Consider the following 17,942-nt stretch of genomic DNA (forward strand, 5'->3'; position numbering starts at 1 on the left):
GATTACGCGGCCGGGCGAGAAGATTTACTTGGACGGGTTGAGTTTGTTCATGCAGGGGCTCTATAACGAATTAGGTATAGAGAACTGACTCCCCATGGATCGTAACTTGGGGCTCGCAGAGATGGAACCGAGGAGGGTAAAAGGGAGGCGAAACACGACGAAGACAGCTAGGAAGACGAAAAGCAGCAAGAACTAGCGAGTCTTGAGCCGAGACAGCGGGCGGCCACAGAAGAGATATTGCTCCAGCATGGCGAAGAATTCAGAATGAGCTTTGAATGGTAGAAGCGAAACGATAGTGATGTTGATATGGTCGTGCGTAATCAGGTATCGCAGTCGAATCACAAAAGCGGGATTAAGCAGCGCGCCGAGCGGCAAGACATCGTATCGGTCCGAGGAACGAACGGACAAGGCGGGATGAAAGGAGGGGGAAGTCTGATCAGGCAGTAGTTAAAGCATTCTAACTAGAATCAAAAGAGAGACTTGACTGCCGTCAATGGGCTGCCTGTCATCTCTTTTGTTTCTGGCCAAGATGTGGGTGAGGGTGACGCACTGAATTTGAAGTGGAAGGGCGAGGCCGTGTGGAGGACCACCTCCAGGCCGGGCGTCTTGACCACCTCATCGAAGGCGTCGGGCTGAGCGATGTCGGGGACGATGGCGACGACAAGGTCGCCCGAGGCGGCTTGTGAGGGGTACGCTTCGCGGATCTTGGCCGCTTTGTCCTCGCTGCGGACGGTTGTTACGACGCTGTGGCCTTTGGCAAGCAGCTGTTCGAGGATGTGGGCTGGGTGTAGTGTTAGCAGGGGTGCGGTTTGGGTAAGGGATCTCATGAATGTGGATATCGTCGCTAGATTCGGGCAGCCATCGTCTGACTCGGGACGTGGTCTCGACCCCTAGCCTGGCGGGACAACTGAGAGAGATGCTTGTTGTGTTTCAACTCACCAGCAATGAAGCCGGAGCCACCTATAGTATGTGTTAGTGGTGAGACGAGATTACAGTTTCAATTTCACTCACCTGTCAAAAGAACCTTAGTCATGTTTGTTGTTGTTTATGCCTCGATTCTCACCGTGTTACCTATGGTTGAGTTTCGGGATCCAATATCCCGAAAACGGATGACAAGCAGACACCCTCTTATACTCAAACCCAGACCCTCCCTCACCCCGCATCTTGGCCCCTCTCAGTGGGGTCTGCACGACGTCGTCATCGGATTCGCCATGCATTATCCGCTCTAACGCCATCTGTTGACCCTTCGTGTTATTCCCGGCTCGGCCGAACTTGATATCTCCCAAGCGCTTTATAGGAGTTAGTGACCGGATTTAGCTACTCGCGGACTTTTGACGGAGCCAGCTGAAACATATCGTAAGAAATGTCCCATCTGTTCCAGAACAAACACTGCTCATTGGAAGTAGGTGAGGCACGGTAAACGTGTTAAGTAGTCCGAAGGAATGTGGCTGCCGCAGCCGCAGATAAGGCTGATGGGGATAAGGACGGAATAAAGAATAAGTCCGAGCGACGGGAGAGGAATCGGGGGATCCGGAATTCATCGATTGACCCCATTAATGCTTGCCGATATCTGCGAGATGGGCGAGTAGGTAGGAGTCGTATTTGGGTTATGGATCCGTTATCTGGCGGTGGGGAGGTTGTTGGGTGAGACGAGACTGGTCTACGGGCCATGACGAAGATTGTTTGCTCTGAGGAATAGAATCAGGACCGGAACAGCGTTGGAGTTGGGGGACCGGCTTTGTGTTGGTGAGGTCACAATATAAAGAGTCTACCCCCACAACTTCACTTGATCAAGCAGCTGATAGACTTCAGCCGCAACTGCGGGAAGGCCGGTTGACAGGTATAGAGACCAACCGCCTTACCGTCCTACCCAGACGATTCTGTCAAAGGAAGTGTATTTGAGTTGCCTTCACACAAACCAATACATGAAAAACAGTACCCCCCTTTCCGTCCCCTGCCAACTCCCAAACCCGGGAAAGCAAGCCAACGGCCTTTGGCCTCCCAAGACCAAGAATCTATGCCACAGCCCAGCCAAATCCGGTCCAAAAGGTAAAAGACAAACTCATTGTTTCCATTCTCGTGCAACCCCGTCCATGCATGCACTCCTCTATCCCCACTCCTAAACCAGAACCACCCCTCACTCCGTCGTATCCATTGCCTCGCCCTCCCCCCTCGCCTTCGCCCGCCTCTCCGCCTTCCACGCCTCGATCCTCCCCTGCAGCTCCGTGTCCGGCACCACATCCTCGATGCTCATCGGCTGCCTCGTATAGGGGTCCTTGGGGTCGCTCAGCAGATGCTGCGTGATAGTGGACCGGTCGACAACATGCTTTCGACGGCAGCACCACCGGGTCGGACATGAGGATGCCCATGATGGGGTCCTCGAACTCGGCCGGGGCGTCGTCGTAGTCGAGATCGGCGCGGTCCAGCGCCTCCTTGGCGCTCTCGATCTGCGCGGCGAGCACCTCCCAGGCGAGGATGTCCTTTTCGTCTTTGAGGTGCTTGTTGCGCAGGATGAATGCCGTCATCTTCATTGTGGCGGGCGAGTAGGAGCGGCCGTCGGCGGCGACAGCTTCGATAAAGGTTGAAGACTCGCTGAGGTTGAGGTAGATGTCGACGAGCTCCGGGAGGAGGGTTTTGGGGTTGAAGTAATACTTTTCGGGGTTCTCGACCTTCAAGGTTTTGGACTTGGGACCCGTCAGGATCTCAAGGTTGTAGTCCAGCATGCCGGCTAGGCGCTGGACAATCTCGGGCATGGTGAAGGAGTCGACGAGAGAGCTGGTGAAGAGCTTCATCATGCTGACCGTCTCGTTGGCCAGCTGCATGTACGACGTTGCCTGGCCCTCAGCCGTGCGGAGTTCCTCTTCGGTCTTCTCGCGGTCTTCTTGTGAGAGGGTGGGGTCCCGAAGGCGGGCTTGCAGGTCGTGAATCTTGGGAAACTTGCTGAGGCCTTCATCTAGGACGTACGTCGCGTCGTTCATCAAGAGGTTGACGAAACGGACGAAGAACGTGCGGTTCGATCTGCTAGAGTCAGTATCAAAGAGCGAGAAGTGTACAAGGAAGGCAACTTACCTGCTAGATTGGACGAGTTGTTGCCGGTATAGGTCGTTGGGCCAAATACATTTAATAACCTGGAAGATCTCGAACCGGATGTTGAACTTGTCGTAAAACGCCGTATGAGCACCCGTAGACTCGCACTCGATGTAGAATTTCATGACGGCGTGCAGCAGGTAGTCGTTTGCGAATTTGCTGCTGGTCATTGCATCGCCTAGGACCCCCTTCTTCATGTGGTAGGTCGGCCATGTCCCATGCGACAGCAGCGTGACGAGGGACGATTTTAGGTACGGATTCTTTATGTACTCGGACGACTCCAGGAACGTGATGCAGAGCGCGATCATCTCGTCGCCCGCTGCAGACAAAATGACCTGCGGGATGTAGCGGAAGACAAACTTGAAGTTGTCGACAATGTCCTGCAGTGCGTACTCTGGCAGGCACTTGAAGGCCTCCGGCTGATCCACAGACAGAGGAAGTTTGAGCGGCTTGTCCGGGGTGTACTCTGTCTGGCTGGCGACTCTCAACAGCCATACAGTGACATAGCGCATGAACTGCAGCGACCGACTTTGCATCTTCTGTTCCAATAAGATGCCCTCGATCGAGAATTTCATCGCCATGGCGCGCTCCAATACGGCCGTGTGCCGCTTAACCGCCTCGTCCAGTAATCGAAGCTGCTCCGGCCGATGAATGAGTTTGTGCCGCTCTCCCTCCATCATAGCGATGTTCTTCTCGTAGTGCTTGATATCCCGATCAAGGTTCTTCATCTTGGAATTTGCTGCCTCGCTGCCATAATGATGTGCTGCCAGAGTCAAGAAGAAAATCTCCGTGATGAAATTCGACTCCCCTTCCAGCTTGTTTGCGTAGAAGGCATCGGATTGCGCCTGGTCCGCGTTGAGCTTCGTCTCGTCCTTGATGTCAACCCTCGGATTCCTCCTGAAATAACCAATGTCGATACGTTCCACCTTGGAAAAGTTGCTGTCCATGAAGGGCTCACACAGCATATCGAGAATGACAGTAACATTGATCATGAAGCCGTCAGACGAAACCTCCCTCGGATCGACTTGCATGGCTCGCCTCTTGTGGTTGGCGTTCATGACGTAGGCAAACCAATCCAGGATCTTGTTTCTGGCCTGGGGGCTCGCGCGGATGAAGGCGTTGGCGATGGTCCTAAGGTCCGTCTGGTGCGCCCCCAGTGTCATCTGCAGGGCGCTTTGTGACGCCTGGATACGCCCCTTATCCATCGTTCTTGGCCCTGCGAAGTAGACCGTAGTAACTTCTGGTTGGAGAGGCGATATCCTAAAAAACGGTCCAAGGATCGTGTTTTTCTCAATCCCAGGGGCCGACAGTGCCATCTGGAAACACGGATCTTGTGCCAAGGCATTCAGGAGCGGTGGAAACCTGGAGTAGGTCAAGAGGGCCTGGGAAGGTCAGCAACGGGAGCTCGCCAATCAAGCTTCGAACTCACGTTGACGCAGGGCTTGTAGTCATCGTTCATGTTCATCGTAGACAACTTGTTGCTGATGTCCACCATGGCCTTGGTAAACAGCCCAGCAATAGTCTCGTCCTCCTCCAGACGAGCTATGGCCTCTCCAAAGAAGTCCATACACAACCCGTTATCGGTTTCTACTTCGCGCAGTAGATAGGGTACTAACGTGTCGTGAAGCGGGTTCGGCTCTCGGCTCCACGACCCCAAAATGTCAGCACCGGCCACGAAGCAGCCCCCAACCTCGAACCTACCTGAACAGCTCCGGCACAGTCAACGCAAATATGCAGTTGCTGAAGCATAACCTCCTGGCCTCCTTAAGCAACGCCTCTTTCTCTGGAGTCGGGTTACGGAGCACCTTTATCGTCTTGACCACCCGCTTCCAGCACGGCAGGAGGTAGTCGAACAGCGGTTTATCGTGTGGGATGGCCGTGGCAACCTCCATAATCGCCTCCTCCAACCTATCAACAGATAGCTTGAGCGGCGCGCCTTCATCCGTGAGGTCCGCGCTGAGGTTCGGCAAGAAGGCTAGCTTCTGTCCGCTTGCGCTGGTCGTGCGGCTCGGATCGACGGTGAAGCGGAATATCGTCGAGAGGATGCGGTCGGCATAGTCGTCGATCGTTTCCTGTGCGGCGGGGGCCGTCTGCTTTTTGGGCGGCGCGCTTGCTGAAGGCCCGTCAACATCCGACACATGTCTCTTCCCACGAAAGCCGTCATTGTTGGTAGTACCTGGTCTGCTACTGCTCGGACTGTTGGCGCTCTGGGGGGTCGCCGCTGCCGGGGTAGACGAGATTTTGGATTTGGGCTGAGTGTTCACCGGCGCCGTTTTCTCGGCCTCTTTATCGTTTGAGGACCCTGGGGAACCTTGTCCGGGGGCAGGCGATGCCTCTGTTTTTTGTGACCCTGCGGCAGGTGTGCTTGTTCCCGACGGACCTCCAAGTTTCGCCAGTCGCCGTCGACGGATTTGCTCCATTGTCTCTTGGTCTGGCGCATCGGGCGTTGCTGCCGGGGGGGGCTGCTCGTTCGGATCCATAGTCTCGTTTGTCAACGGCGTCCTCGGGAAAATTGATGCCGGGAAGAAATTGAAGAAAAACGGAAGCCGACAGAAAGATTAGAAACAGAAATGAAAGGTTAAGAAGCGTAACGGATGTTGCCAGCGCTTCCGGCTTCACGACCAGTTTGGGTTGATGGCGGGGTTTAAACAGAGCTCCGGCTGGGAGGGTACGAGGGATTGCAGCCTGGCCTCCCCTGTTTGCTACAGGGCCGTTGCTGACGCAAGAGCAAGCAATGGAAGACCGGTGGAATTATTCGTTAGGTAAGCGAATGTTGCTTAGTTAACGTAATCTATCACCTTTCCGGCCACACCACCTTTCCGGCCACTTCCCAGCCCCGCACCCCACCACGTCCACTTTGGAAACACCCCACAACGCAAAAGAGAGTCTATTCGAAATACAATCTTTGTAATTCGAGTCCTTATTTACATGGGCATTTCCTGGTGTTGTGTTCGATTGAGCCGCAGATACTACACTTTGCCTGTGCACGCTTTCGCGCCTTTGGCGCAGTCGTGTCCGATGGCCCCACCTCTCCTTCTTCGACCTCTCGACGAGCTTCCTGGCTTCCTTGACCCTTCTGACGAGCATTCTGGGAGGCCCCGATGTGTGTCATCCCTCCTCCAATCGTCATAGTACCTCCTGTTTGAATGAAAGCTCGGCGTGCCCGCTTTCTCTTTTGTCGACCATTTTCAGCTCGAAGTCGCGAGTTCTCTTCCTGCAAAAGAGTAGCGTTGTGCATCGCCATCTGGCAGCCCTTGATGATTTTCTGAAGCGCCTGATCTGTTGGGCTTATCTCTCTCTGGCGTTTCCTCTGGAGAGAGTCAAGCTCGACTATGTTTACTGGCGTTTTGAGAGGCAGATTTGGCGGTTGGATAGGGGTAGGAGGGGGACTCGGTGTCCGTATCTTGGTTTGTAGCCGACAAAGAACCTGAGTTGGATCGAGAGGCGAGAGCCCTGTAGCCCTAAAGCCACTTACGATGTTCCTTGTGCTGAACGTCTTTTTCCGAGCTTCAAGAAACAGTTCGAGGAACCTTGGGTTGTCGATGTGATAAACCCCGAGTGCTATCATCGCTTTGACAAGGTCGCCGTACGTCCGCTTCAGCACAGCGAAACAGCTGACGTCAAGAGGCTGGAGGTGGTGCGACGAGTGCGGAGGCATGCACTCTGTAAGGATCCGATGCTCAGTACAGAATTTGTCGAATTCAGGGATCGAATGACTTCCATGACCATCGAGAATAAGAAGCCGATAGTTATCGACCAACAGTTCGGTTTCGAGTTTGTGGCTCGAAGACCTCTCGAAGCCACTCGAAAGTAAGCTGATCGGTTGTCCAGCCGTTATCGCTAACTCCAATCCGCCATGTCTTCGGCAAGAGTGAGCCTTCTTACCACGTTGAAATGTGGACTTTCCCTTCGAAGATAATCAATGGATCAAGTGCCCAACCAGTTGCGTTGATGCATTCATTGACTGTCGTCCACTCTCGGTTCCCTAGCTGAATAACAACAGGTCGGTTCCGTCGGTCAGACCGAGTAACCACTTAGGATGTACTTGCAACACCCATCTGGAAGCCGGTCTCGTCAAAGTTGTAGATATCCACGTCGAGGACTCCGTACTCGTTGATGGTCTTTTGCACCCGTGCAAACCACGCTGAAATCTTCTCTGGGTCTTCGCATAAGGCTTGTTGATAGTGGTACTTCCTAGAATACTTCGTGTTCAGATGGGGATGCCGATGAAGAAGCCGCTGGACCCAGTTCTCCCCGACAGTCATTGCCGGGACCGGGGTGGATGTAAGAGACGCGTCGAGTAAAGTGAAGCCTCCACGCTCGCGGAGAAGAAGGTTGGCCATCTGTCGGATATAACCGATCGTTGGCGACATCCCACGGTCGTCCAATGATTCGATCCATTGAATCAGGGCAGCTTCTTCGGTCGGGAGTAGCTTTCGACTCTTGACTTGCGCTTGTTGACGTGTAGTACCCCCCTTGACGCGTTCTTATAAAGTCGTATTTGGTACGTCAAATGCGGCTGCAGCGTTGCGAATGCTTTTGATTTGGCCTGAACGTAAGGCCTCTAGGGGCTAATTGGATCCTATCTTCGTGCTGTAGAGGCTTTGGCATTTTGCCGGGTACGATGGCATGGTAAGGTGCATCCAAAGTGGACGTGGTGGGGTGCGGGGCTGGAAAGTGGCCGGAAAGGTGGTGTGGCCGGAAAGGTGATAGATTACGTTATCGATAAGCACTCTGTTGGGACGACCTCCTATTCAACGCCATCACGGGGCGGAAAGGTGGTTGGACAAGACAGAGAAAACTAGTTATCCATATTGAGTGTGCTTTCTTAGCTCAATTAAGTCGATGGTAGACACCTACGTGTGGTATATATATTGTAGTAGTTTCACAGTATGTGACACGGACATATCAGTCCTCCTGAACACCCCCATCCTCCCAATCCTGGTAACGCCGTTTCCCTTGAGGGAATCTACTAGTATAACCCTTTGCACTGACGGTAGATCGACACCTAACTCCTAAAAGTATTCATCACTTCAACATCCGCCCCTCAGCCAACTCCAAGACTGCCCAGTAGCCCAGACGAGACACATACAAAGAAGCACAATCGTCGTCATCACCATCCATAACTTCACAACCGGTGGAGAGTCTCCGACCTCCCCTCACTACTTCGCCGGCTCTCCCCCGTGCTGCTGCCTTCGCCAGAAGATCCCGGCCTTGCGCCACTAGTGGCACTTCCGTGAGACATCCCAGAGTTGGCGGACCCCGCAGTCGACCCGGCACGCTGTTGCGCATGGCTCTGACGCTGCAGGCTCATGAGCCAGGACATGTGCATGTTGACGACGCCGACCTTGTTGCCAATTTCTGCGAGGTGTTCGTTAAAGTGCGTCGCTTGCTGGTGAATGATGTGGGACCGGTGGGCGTCCATCTCCAAAGCCTGCTTCCGGAGGAGCTCCACTTCGGTCTCTAGCCTCTCGAATTGTGCCAGCAGGTAATCCTCTGGCGATCCTCCCACTGCGCCATCGTCCGTCGAGTCTGGGAACAAGGGAGGCATGTTGTTGTTGAGAGTAATGTCCGGGACGTTGGCGGATGTGGGGTTGCGGGAGGAGCTTGCCATCGAGCTACCAACCCGGGCTCGCTGGGTGAACCGCCGCTCGGGATTCTTGCCCTGGGCAAGTTCAAATTTATTGAGTCGTCTGACCAGCTCGTCAATGATTTTGCGGTCTTCAACCTGCTGCTGTATCAAACGACCCACGGCCTCAGAAGGGCATCCACTTTGTTCATGGTCCTGGACGATCCGGCGCTTGTCGACCACCTTGCAGCCCCCAGTATGCCACTTGCATGAGGTGGTCTCCTCCGCACAATCTTGTGCCCGATGTTTTACGAGGCAGTGGCGCACAACCTGTTCCTTGCATTCCGGGCACTCGGCCATGGCACCTTCGCAATCGAAGTTGTAGTGTGTGCTCAATTCCACGAAGGCTACCGTTTTATGACAGAATTCGCAGATAGCGTCCTTGTGGAGGCACCCATTTTCCACCGCCGAGTCCCGTCGTGGGGTAAGCCGGGAGCAGGTCGAATCCGGGCATCGGACCTGAGTGTACTCGCAACGACGCTCATAGTGGCCCTCGAGGTGCTCACGGGGGCACTGGTAGTCACACCCTTTGTTTGGGCATCGGACTTGGAGGCGATCCAACTGCTCCTTGATAATTAAGGGTAGTCGCCCGTAGTCGCACGTCTTGTTGATCGGTTGCCGATCGATTGGGCACCTTGGCTGTGTCTCCAGTGCTCGGTTGATACAACCTGCACAAAAGGTGTGACCGCATGGTGTGGTTATGGGCGAATGGAATGGTGTTCTGCACACCGGGCAAAGGAGAGTTTCGTCGACTGGCTCGACGTACTCGATGTTTTGATAATCTAAATTTGAAACGTACGCATCTTCTTGTGATGCATGGGCCATGGCGCTGCTTGGGGATGATGCTCGAAAGTTGTCATCATCAGCTGGCCGTAAGGTTGTCGCTGCCACCCCTTCCTCTGGGGTATTTGGAGGTGGCATGGCTGTAGTAGCGGGATCGGAGCGGGCCACCAAGACCAGGGCCGAATCCCACGGTGCGAAGTGGGAAAGAAAGGATCAGGTGAAGTCTCAGTACCTGTGGTCTCCAACGAGTAGTCGGCAGCACAATGAAAGTAGCAGGCAAGTGGAAGCCGAGTAAGAGAGATGGTAATGAGAGAAAAGGTAATCGCGAAGTGAGATGAATGGCGGGATGGACTCCGAATTAGGTAGTTAATGAATGGCGGGAACGCGATGGAAGGCAAGATGGTGGGTAAGGTGTCCCAGCTGCCCAGCCAGCATTTTGAGGAACTCACGAAAATGCGGAGCTCCACCAAATCATCAGCTCACCCCACATCCGAATACCCGGTCTGCCGGTTCCCTTCTCAGCCCTGAAGAGAAAGGATGCAAATCTAACAACAGCCAATATGAGGTCACCGAAAACATGATTTTTGTTGATGACGAAAGAATGACCATAGATCTCATAAAATATGGAATATTGTTGGAATTAAACCATATGAGGCTTGCCCCTTATCCATGACAGTCAGCTGCGTAAATCGGGTATGCCAAGACTGTCTACCCGTTACTCTGCTACCACTTGCATCTGAATTTGACTGCATGAAGGGACGGGAGGCAGGAGCACACAGAAGAGGGCCATGTCATTTCTACTGTGTGAGGTAGGCAACCTAGTGTTGGGATTTCTCTCCGTCAAAAGTTCTAGGTCGCGAACATTAGTTAGTTAGTTAACTAACTAAAGCTAATGTTTTCATGCTGACATAACCTCGATGTTCGGATGAGGCTGGCTCCGAAGTGCTTTCCCCCCGAAGGCCCTTGGGCGACAAGTAAACTCAGAGAGGTCATGGATGATTGATTAGTGGCGCTCAGCAAAACGAGCGGCATAGGTTGCTTCGAAAGTCGGTCAGAGTTGGCTGTGGTGAAACAGAACCACAAGATTTAAGCGTGCACGTCGTATTCCTGTCTCAACCCGTCTTGTGTATCGAGAAACCCAGAGACACCCATCTCAAAAACAACCTCGATCTCGAAGTCACGCGTTAAGAAGGGTCGTTTTGGTGGTAGATAGTTGGGGCGCTTGTTTGGGGGTGCATTTGATGGTATGCACATAGGTACCTACCAAGTACAGAAAAAGCCCTCCAAGTCACATCGTTCATTAATTCTGGGATGGTCCAATTTGTCCCAGAAGGCCAGTCTATAGGGCCCATAATCCCACATAGAAAATCGGGGCCTGTGAAGCAAAGGTGCTCTGATGCAGGGACCGGACTCAGCTCCTGGAACTGATGCATAGAAAGGATAGGCTGGCACGGCTTGCTGGCCGAGGTTCAAGGAAGCCAACCAGAAATGGAAATAACTCGCATGATGACAGACTCAACACTGCGTGCTGACAATGGGAAGAAATTGAGTTGCGCCGAGGGTCGGCTTGGCGTTTTGAGGCCGTTACAGCAATGGGCTACATTTTTTGGATACTGTCAGAGTAAAAATTGAGAGCTCAGAAGCCGACGGAGTCGAAGTTGAGATCAGAAACAGACGGGAATCGGAAAACACAAATCTGAGCCGATCGGGCAGGGGTCCCACCTAACCCCTGTTAGTGCCAAAAAAGTTACCCCTCGGTTCTGATGGACTTCGCCCCGCCCCGGCAAGCCAAAAGCCACCCCGGCAGCCCGACCCGCTCGCTGTGCTGTGCCTGCGCCCACAAAGGTCCACGGATTGCCTAGCAGGTGGAGAGCGATTTCCGGCTTCTCGACTCGAGCCAGCGACTGCCACCTGACTGCAACATCTACGCCTCGACAATCGTGACGGCCCGCGGAATGGTATCAATTCCACAGCGCCATGCTTTTTATAGCCATACAAAGAAAATAACCACCTCGGAACACGCGATAGTTATCACGGCAACTCGAGCCGACCACAGCCGCCCTCAACCGTCACAAGCAAGCCGAGACAACATTTGCAGCAGCAGGGAACCGAAGGACAGCACAACAGCAGTGGCAGATTTTGGGACACGCAGCGCCAGCAGCAGCACCTGGCAGCTCCGGGAAACACCAGAATAGCAGCCGCTACGTCGGAACCGCCATCGAATTGTCACCAATACCTGCGAGGAGCCGCCGGCCCTGCTCAAATGAGCTGCGAACTGGACGCCCATTGCGTAACCCCGAGACCCAATGGGAGCTGTTCCCACTAGACAATGACGGCACCCGAAGCCATGGAGAGGACGACCGGGAGCGAGGGCAAAAACTCCAGGTCCGAGGACGAGGAGGCCCAACCCCACGATCAGCGTGCATCTGCCGCCGACAACGCCCAAAGGACCCCCAAGAAGCGCCGCAAAGTGAACCATGGTGAGTTAGTGGCGCGCTGTGTCGCCCTCCCCTCCCTTCTGCGTATCCCCTACGCTAACTGTGTCCGCCTTCTTTGCAGCCTGCATCTACTGCCGCCGATCTGTAAGTCACTGATCCCAATGCGCCAGACGTACACACAACCCCTGTCCAACAATTATGCCCCCCCTTCCACTTCGGCGGGTGTCGCGGTTGGGCCTGCCACCGCGGCGTGCGCCCTGCAGCGACACACAAGCGTCCACTCAGCCGTATACGGCAACAAGATGCACAAGTTCAGTCGTTCTAATGGCTAACCATGTCCTGCTGCCTAGCACATGACGTGTGATCTCGTATGTGTCCTCCCCCCTACCGTATCTCGGACCATTGGTTCGGTTGCCGGGCAGACATTGACCCGCATTGTGTGTTGTGAACAGGAGAGGCCATGTACAAGATGCATCAAGCGCAACATTGGGCACCTATGTCACGATGAGCCCCGTGAGCAGGAGACCAAAAAGTCCAAAAGTCTGGCCCCATCCTCCGTCCAGGACCCTACGTCGCAGCCGGATCCGGGACCCAGCAGCTCTATCAACCAAAATGCCGGCGCCATGAAACCACCCTCGTTTGACTCGGCCATGAGCAACGGCCCGGTACAGGTGGCGAAGGCCGCCTTTGACGCGGCGGCGCTAGCGGACCGGAGCAATAACCCCATCCAGCTCGTGCAACCCACACCCGTACCTAGCATAACGGGCAGCACCTTGGAAGCCATGAGTCAGTGTAGGTGGCTAGAACTCCCCCGGGGCCCCGTCCGTGTCTGAGGTTCGCAGGAGCTGACGCTTACCGCTCCGCAGTTTCCGGCTTCTCTGACGTCTGGCTGGCTTCACAGAACCCTTACCACGCTATGCACAACTTCCACCCCAGCCATGTAGCCGCGCCCGAGCTCAAGCATGAGTGGGATCTCTTGAGTGACTTTTTGCAAACCAGCTTGAGCGATGACCAGAACCAGCCCGACGCGGCCTCGGGATTCCCCAGCGGCACCGCCATGCTCCCTCCGAGTACGGTCCAGGGGAGCTCCGCGCCTCCGCCGAATGCCGAGCAGGGCAAAGGCATTCCCAGGCCCGACAGCGCCCTCCCGGTGGATAAAACCCGCGCATACTACCTCCAAGCGGCCGATCCGTCGGGCAGTGCGCCTGAAGAGCGCATGCGCCAGGTTCTGCAGGCCAAGTACGAGGCGGGGCTGTTGAAGCCGTTCAACTACATCAACGGGTACACCCGCCTTGGGAGCTACCTTGATGGCCATGTCTCCGCGTCGTCGAAACAGAAGATCCTGAGGCAGCTCGATCGCTTCCGGCCCAAGTTTCGTGAGAAGATCAAGGATTTGACCGATATGGACCTCGTGTTGGTTGAAATGTGGTTCGAGCGGACGCTCATGGACTACGACCGTGTGTTTGCTAGCATGGCCGTCCCAGCCTGTTGCTGGAGACGGACGGGCGAGATTTTTAGAGGAAACAAAGAGATGGCCGAGCTCATCGGCGTGCCGGTCGAGGACCTACGAGGAGTGAGTCTAGCCTCGCAACAGAGTTTGACATGCCCCAACTAACCATGTGCCAGGGAAAAATTGCCCTTCATCAAATTTTAACAGAAGAATCCAACGTCAGGTACTGGGAAGAGTTTGGAACCATCGCATTCGACGCGGCCCACGACACACTCCTTACAGCCTGCTCGCTGCAAAACCCTAATGATCCAAAGAAACGCGTCATCAACTGCTGTTTCTCCTTTAGGATTCGCAGAGACGATCACAAAATGTAGGTGCTCTGCTTTCTATCGATCACCAAGTTGCTGACCGGTATAGCCCGAGCCTAATTATCGGGAATTTCCTTCCCCACGACCCCGACCACAACCTATAACTATACACGGCCTTGATAAACAAGCTCACATAGCGACAGACCGTCGCCGCATTATCCCAAAATTCTGGGTCTTGAACGGACGCAACAAAAGACCACAGTTGTCGCCACTCAGTTTTGGGGCGGGTTTGGTACATATATCTGTACATTTCTTTTTAGATTTCATTGGTGTATTGGAGGATACTGGATTTTTATACATGGAACACAGAAAAGGACGGGTTGCATTTAGGATGGGAGAATATTCCTTCCCGAACAAGAAACATGGTTGCGAGGCCATTATATTCGGGTGGAGGGAGGTGTTATCATCGTACCTTCCTTGGGATGGTCGTTGAGGTATTCAGGCAGAAATTCACCACCTGCCACCAATTTCTTTCTTTTCTTTTTCTCGGCGTTGCCTGATACCTATATACCGTTCAAAAACATTACCGGTTTCTGCTGTTTTCTAGATCCCAATCCACCAAACATAACATCGCCGCTTCGGACTGTGGTCCGAAACCAACGACCCCTTTCGAACCGCGTGTTCCAATCCGTGATGCCTCCTCCGCACGAGCACCCAGGCATGCTGCCTCTCAGTCAAGCAATAAATCTGAAAAGCGAATCGAAGCAGCAATCGGTATGTTGATCCCCATGCCCCCCTCCAGAAAGCCCAACCCCACAACCCTATCAACACAGTACCACAACACCCCCAACCAACAACAAAAACACAACCAAACCACTAACCACACCCCCATGCAACCCCCCCCCCCCAAAAACAGAATTCGCAACCCGCCTCCGCACCATCCTCACCGGCCCCGAACCCGCCGACACGCCTCTCACCGAATCCCTCGTCGCCGACATCGCCAAGCATGCCGCACACCTGCATGTGTGCCAGCAGACCTACGTCCCGGACCTGAGCGGCGATCCGGAGGTGGACGAGTTGGCGACGGGGTTGTGGAATGTTTGTACAAGGTTGTGGAGGGGGTGGAGGGAGAAGGAGAGGGAGGGGGAGGGGGAGGGGGTAGATGGGGGGAGGGGAGAGGGTAAGAGCGGTGGTGGTGGTGGGGGTGGAGGGGGAGATGGGAAGGGGAAACCCAAACTTGGGAGGTTGGGGAGACTGTACCTGTATGGGAGGGTGCTTGCGTTCCATTTGTTGGGTGTGGCGAGGCCCAGGGGGAATGGGCGGGTGGGGGTGGTGGTGAGGTTGATGAAGTTGGGGTTGAAAGTCGTGAGGGATTGCGTTGGTAAGTCGGGAGCGCGTCCTATAAGGGGGGTGGCTGACGTGAGCAGATGCTGGGGGAAGTCGAATTGGCCGGCAAGGTGGTCCAGTCCACAACCGACTATAAGGGGTGGCTGCAGAATATGTCGAAAGACCTTCCTGAGGAGGAAGTGAGGGAATGTCAGTGTCTGGAGGTGGAGTACTTCATCATGAGGACAGCAATGGTAGGCAGGTCCACGTTGCCTTGGGACACTGCGCTAACTTATTCAGTGCTGGGTAGAAGACAGACTCGACGTTGCCGAGCACATGTACGCCAAAGCCGAACTCCTTCGCCAGTTCCTTACGCCCGAGTATACCGAACGGCTTGCAGACGTGCTGTACGAGATCGGGAAGTCCTTGGCAGCCCGGAGCGACTTTCCGATTGCGGTCAAGTGGTTTCAGCGAGCCAACGATGTGATCAACAGCCAGGAACTTGAACAATTATCCCGCGAAGGCGTCGAGCTGCGGCTCGCAATCCTCCAAGGCCTAGTGACCGCACTTCTGGGTACCGGTACTCCGGAGGGACTGGATAAAGCCAAAAGTTACGTCGAGTTTATCGAGGCGGAAGCTGGCAATAAATTCGTTATCTCATTACTCAAGCTCGAACTACTAACAAAAACGCCCGCGGAGGTCTTTGACAGCGATGCTTACGGCGACGTTCTACGGCACATTATACGAAACTTCTCCTTCTCCGACTCAGGGTTCAAGTTAATCATGCACCACATCCGAAAACTACACGACAAGAGTCCTGGGGCTGGCTGTGCTGTCCTAGACGACTTCATCGTAGCGTTAGGCAGCCAGGAAAATGACGGGTGGATAGAAAAAGCAGTCGTAACGCGAATGTGGATGATCACGAACCAACGGGACTCGGTCGAAACAATCAACACTGTGCAAGGCGTGCTCAAGTGTTTGACTAATCCCTTAAGTGCGGAGGCGGCCGTAGCAGCGCAAGCGGTAGGCAGGTCGAATCGTTCTCCTAACGAAGGGCTAACGTCTTGCAGTTGCTTTGGAAGAAGCTGGAATTGAGTTACAGCCAGGGTCAATATGACTTAGCCGAGAGCTGGTGCCAGTTATCGTTGCACGCTGTCTTTCAACGCTGCGGCTCCAGGAACATATCCAAGCTAGAGAGGTAAGTCAGCTCATGGTAAGCTCACGGAGGAGGTGCTGACAGTGGCAAGGAAGCTACTCATGTGCGCGCTTGCAAGAAACAGCTTAGACTCTGCTTCATCCATCATTCACAAGATGTCCGCGCAGAGCTGGAAAGAGCCCATGACGGCCTACCTCGCATTCAAAGTGGCAATCCGGGTCGAAGACCGCACTCTTGCCGAGAAGTGCCTTGAAACTATCGGCCAGGCGCCGGATCATATCGACTATCTTGGTGCCTGCATAGCGGAATCTCAGAAGGCTGGCGACATCTTGTGCGCCATTTCCGCTTTGAAGAAGCTCCAAGAAAAATATGAGTACAAAGAACCGAGCTCAATACATCTTCCAGCTCTGTTCCGGTGCACCATCCGTTTGTTAAACTTGCTGGCAGAGCGGCCAGGGACAGATCTCAATGCTATCGTGAATGATTTGTGTCAAGAGTTTGATGATGGTCAGTGAACCTTCCCTGCCAACGCGGCAATTACTGATAGTGGTAGTCATCCTAGCACTTGAGCGGCAAAAAGAAAGGGGTTCCTCGGAACAAAAGCTTTTTACTGTGGATGAGCTCGAATGGTTTAGCAGAAACGCGTACAACCTTGCATTGAAGAACACCGCGGTCTGGGAGCTCCGCTGGGTTGTGAGGATGTTAAGCGCCTGCGTCGGCATCATCGGTCACTTCCCCCCGGATATCAATTCCAAAGTTGAGTTGTCCCTGAAAACACTCTTCTCACACTTCATCATCTCATCTGCGCTGGTCTCGCTGGCGCGAACACAAGACAATGTCGACAAACAACAGGAGGACTACGCCACTCTGCGAAAACATGTCACGGCGTTTGACTCCGAGCTGCCCGAGTACTTGCCGCAGCTAGATGAGCAGTCAGCAGCTGACATGCTTCGAAAGCATGCCACATTACTCGCCTTCGACTTCGAGGCGGCGATTGCTCTGAAACAATGGGACGACCTGGGAAACATTGTTCAAAGGACGGCACCATGTAGGAATATCACGGCGACTCCAGGCCATGGCAGATAGTTTACTCAGAGCCCAGGCTCCAGGGCAAGGTATGGCCCCCTTTGCTTTACATCTTTTGTCCACCACCCCTAACGACTAACCGTTTCAAGCCCTGTACTCGACCATGCGCAAAATTGTCAACGAGATCTGGGTCCTCGAGAACTTTGACGCCGTCAAGTTGGCCAAGTACACGCGCTGCCTGTTCCAGGCGACCCTACCACTGGACGATGCCCTGGCGATGCGGTTGCTCGAAGAGGCATGCGACAAGGCGAGGGAGTTGCGCGAGGTAAGCCATCACCCCCATTTCCAACCCCCTGGCCAAGTCCCTCCCCGCCGAAGAATGCGTTATACTTACTGTTCCTACAGAGTCAAGCAGCCTGGCCCGAGGAAGAACTCGAGTGGATGGCGACGACGTCCTTCAACCACGCCATCGACTGCTACAGCGTCCATGAGACCGACCGCGCCAAGGAGTGGGCGACCAAGGCGATCAACCTGGCCCACTATTGTAATGATAAACAGTTGGAGGAGATCTTGCAGAACAAATATCTGCGACTGAGTTTTGAAGGTGGATCGGGGTAAGTTGCTGTTGAGCATATGGAGGAGGGCCGCACATTTTTGGGCAGGGGCCGTCACTTCCAGCCATACAGGGCACTCAGTTGCCAGCTTGAGGATATAGAGGTAGCTTTGACCTTCAGCTTAA

The 17,942-nt window shown here is 54.2% G+C and overlaps 5 protein-coding genes across 5 annotated transcripts; 1 reads left to right on the forward strand and 4 right to left on the reverse strand.

Annotated features, from left to right (window-relative positions):
• Positions 1–352: 352 nt before the first annotated feature.
• CHGG_08071 (uncharacterized protein) lies at positions 353–1,033 on the reverse strand (the record flags this gene model as incomplete). Its single annotated transcript, XM_001225726.1, has 4 exons — positions 353–432; positions 551–781; positions 940–960; positions 1,012–1,033. The coding sequence occupies 4 exons, from the start codon at positions 1,031–1,033 to the stop codon at positions 353–355; spliced, it is 354 nt and encodes a 117-aa protein (XP_001225727.1).
• Positions 1,034–2,015: 982 nt separating this feature from the next.
• CHGG_08072 (uncharacterized protein) lies at positions 2,016–5,567 on the reverse strand (the record flags this gene model as incomplete). Its single annotated transcript, XM_001225727.1, has 4 exons — positions 2,016–3,018; positions 3,070–4,403; positions 4,517–4,730; positions 4,789–5,567. The coding sequence occupies 4 exons, from the start codon at positions 5,565–5,567 to the stop codon at positions 2,016–2,018; spliced, it is 3,330 nt and encodes a 1,109-aa protein (XP_001225728.1).
• A 1,554-nt stretch (positions 5,568–7,121) lies between these two features.
• Positions 7,122–7,430, reverse strand: CHGG_08073 (uncharacterized protein; the record flags this gene model as incomplete). Its single annotated transcript, XM_001225728.1, has 1 exon — positions 7,122–7,430. The coding sequence occupies one exon, from the start codon at positions 7,428–7,430 to the stop codon at positions 7,122–7,124; it is 309 nt and encodes a 102-aa protein (XP_001225729.1).
• Positions 7,431–8,215: 785 nt separating this feature from the next.
• On the reverse strand, positions 8,216–9,637 carry CHGG_08074 (uncharacterized protein; the record flags this gene model as incomplete). Its single annotated transcript, XM_001225729.1, has 2 exons — positions 8,216–9,437; positions 9,516–9,637. The coding sequence occupies 2 exons, from the start codon at positions 9,635–9,637 to the stop codon at positions 8,216–8,218; spliced, it is 1,344 nt and encodes a 447-aa protein (XP_001225730.1).
• Positions 9,638–11,828: 2,191 nt separating this feature from the next.
• Positions 11,829–17,821, forward strand: CHGG_08075 (uncharacterized protein; the record flags this gene model as incomplete). The annotated part of the gene is made up of 14 exons (XM_001225730.1): positions 11,829–11,979; positions 12,059–12,081; positions 12,390–12,729; positions 12,804–13,510; positions 13,564–13,757; positions 14,303–14,469; positions 14,612–15,076; positions 15,136–15,221; positions 15,322–16,029; positions 16,092–16,219; positions 16,302–16,684; positions 17,230–17,292; positions 17,353–17,528; positions 17,609–17,821. The coding sequence occupies 14 exons, from the start codon at positions 11,829–11,831 to the stop codon at positions 17,819–17,821; spliced, it is 3,804 nt and encodes a 1,267-aa protein (XP_001225731.1).
• Positions 17,822–17,942: the final 121 nt, after the last annotated feature.

Source organism: Chaetomium globosum, genomic scaffold (genome assembly GCF_000143365.1).
Source record: "Chaetomium globosum CBS 148.51 scaffold_5 genomic scaffold, whole genome shotgun sequence".
NCBI classification, from domain to species: Eukaryota; Fungi; Ascomycota; class Sordariomycetes; order Sordariales; family Chaetomiaceae; genus Chaetomium; species Chaetomium globosum.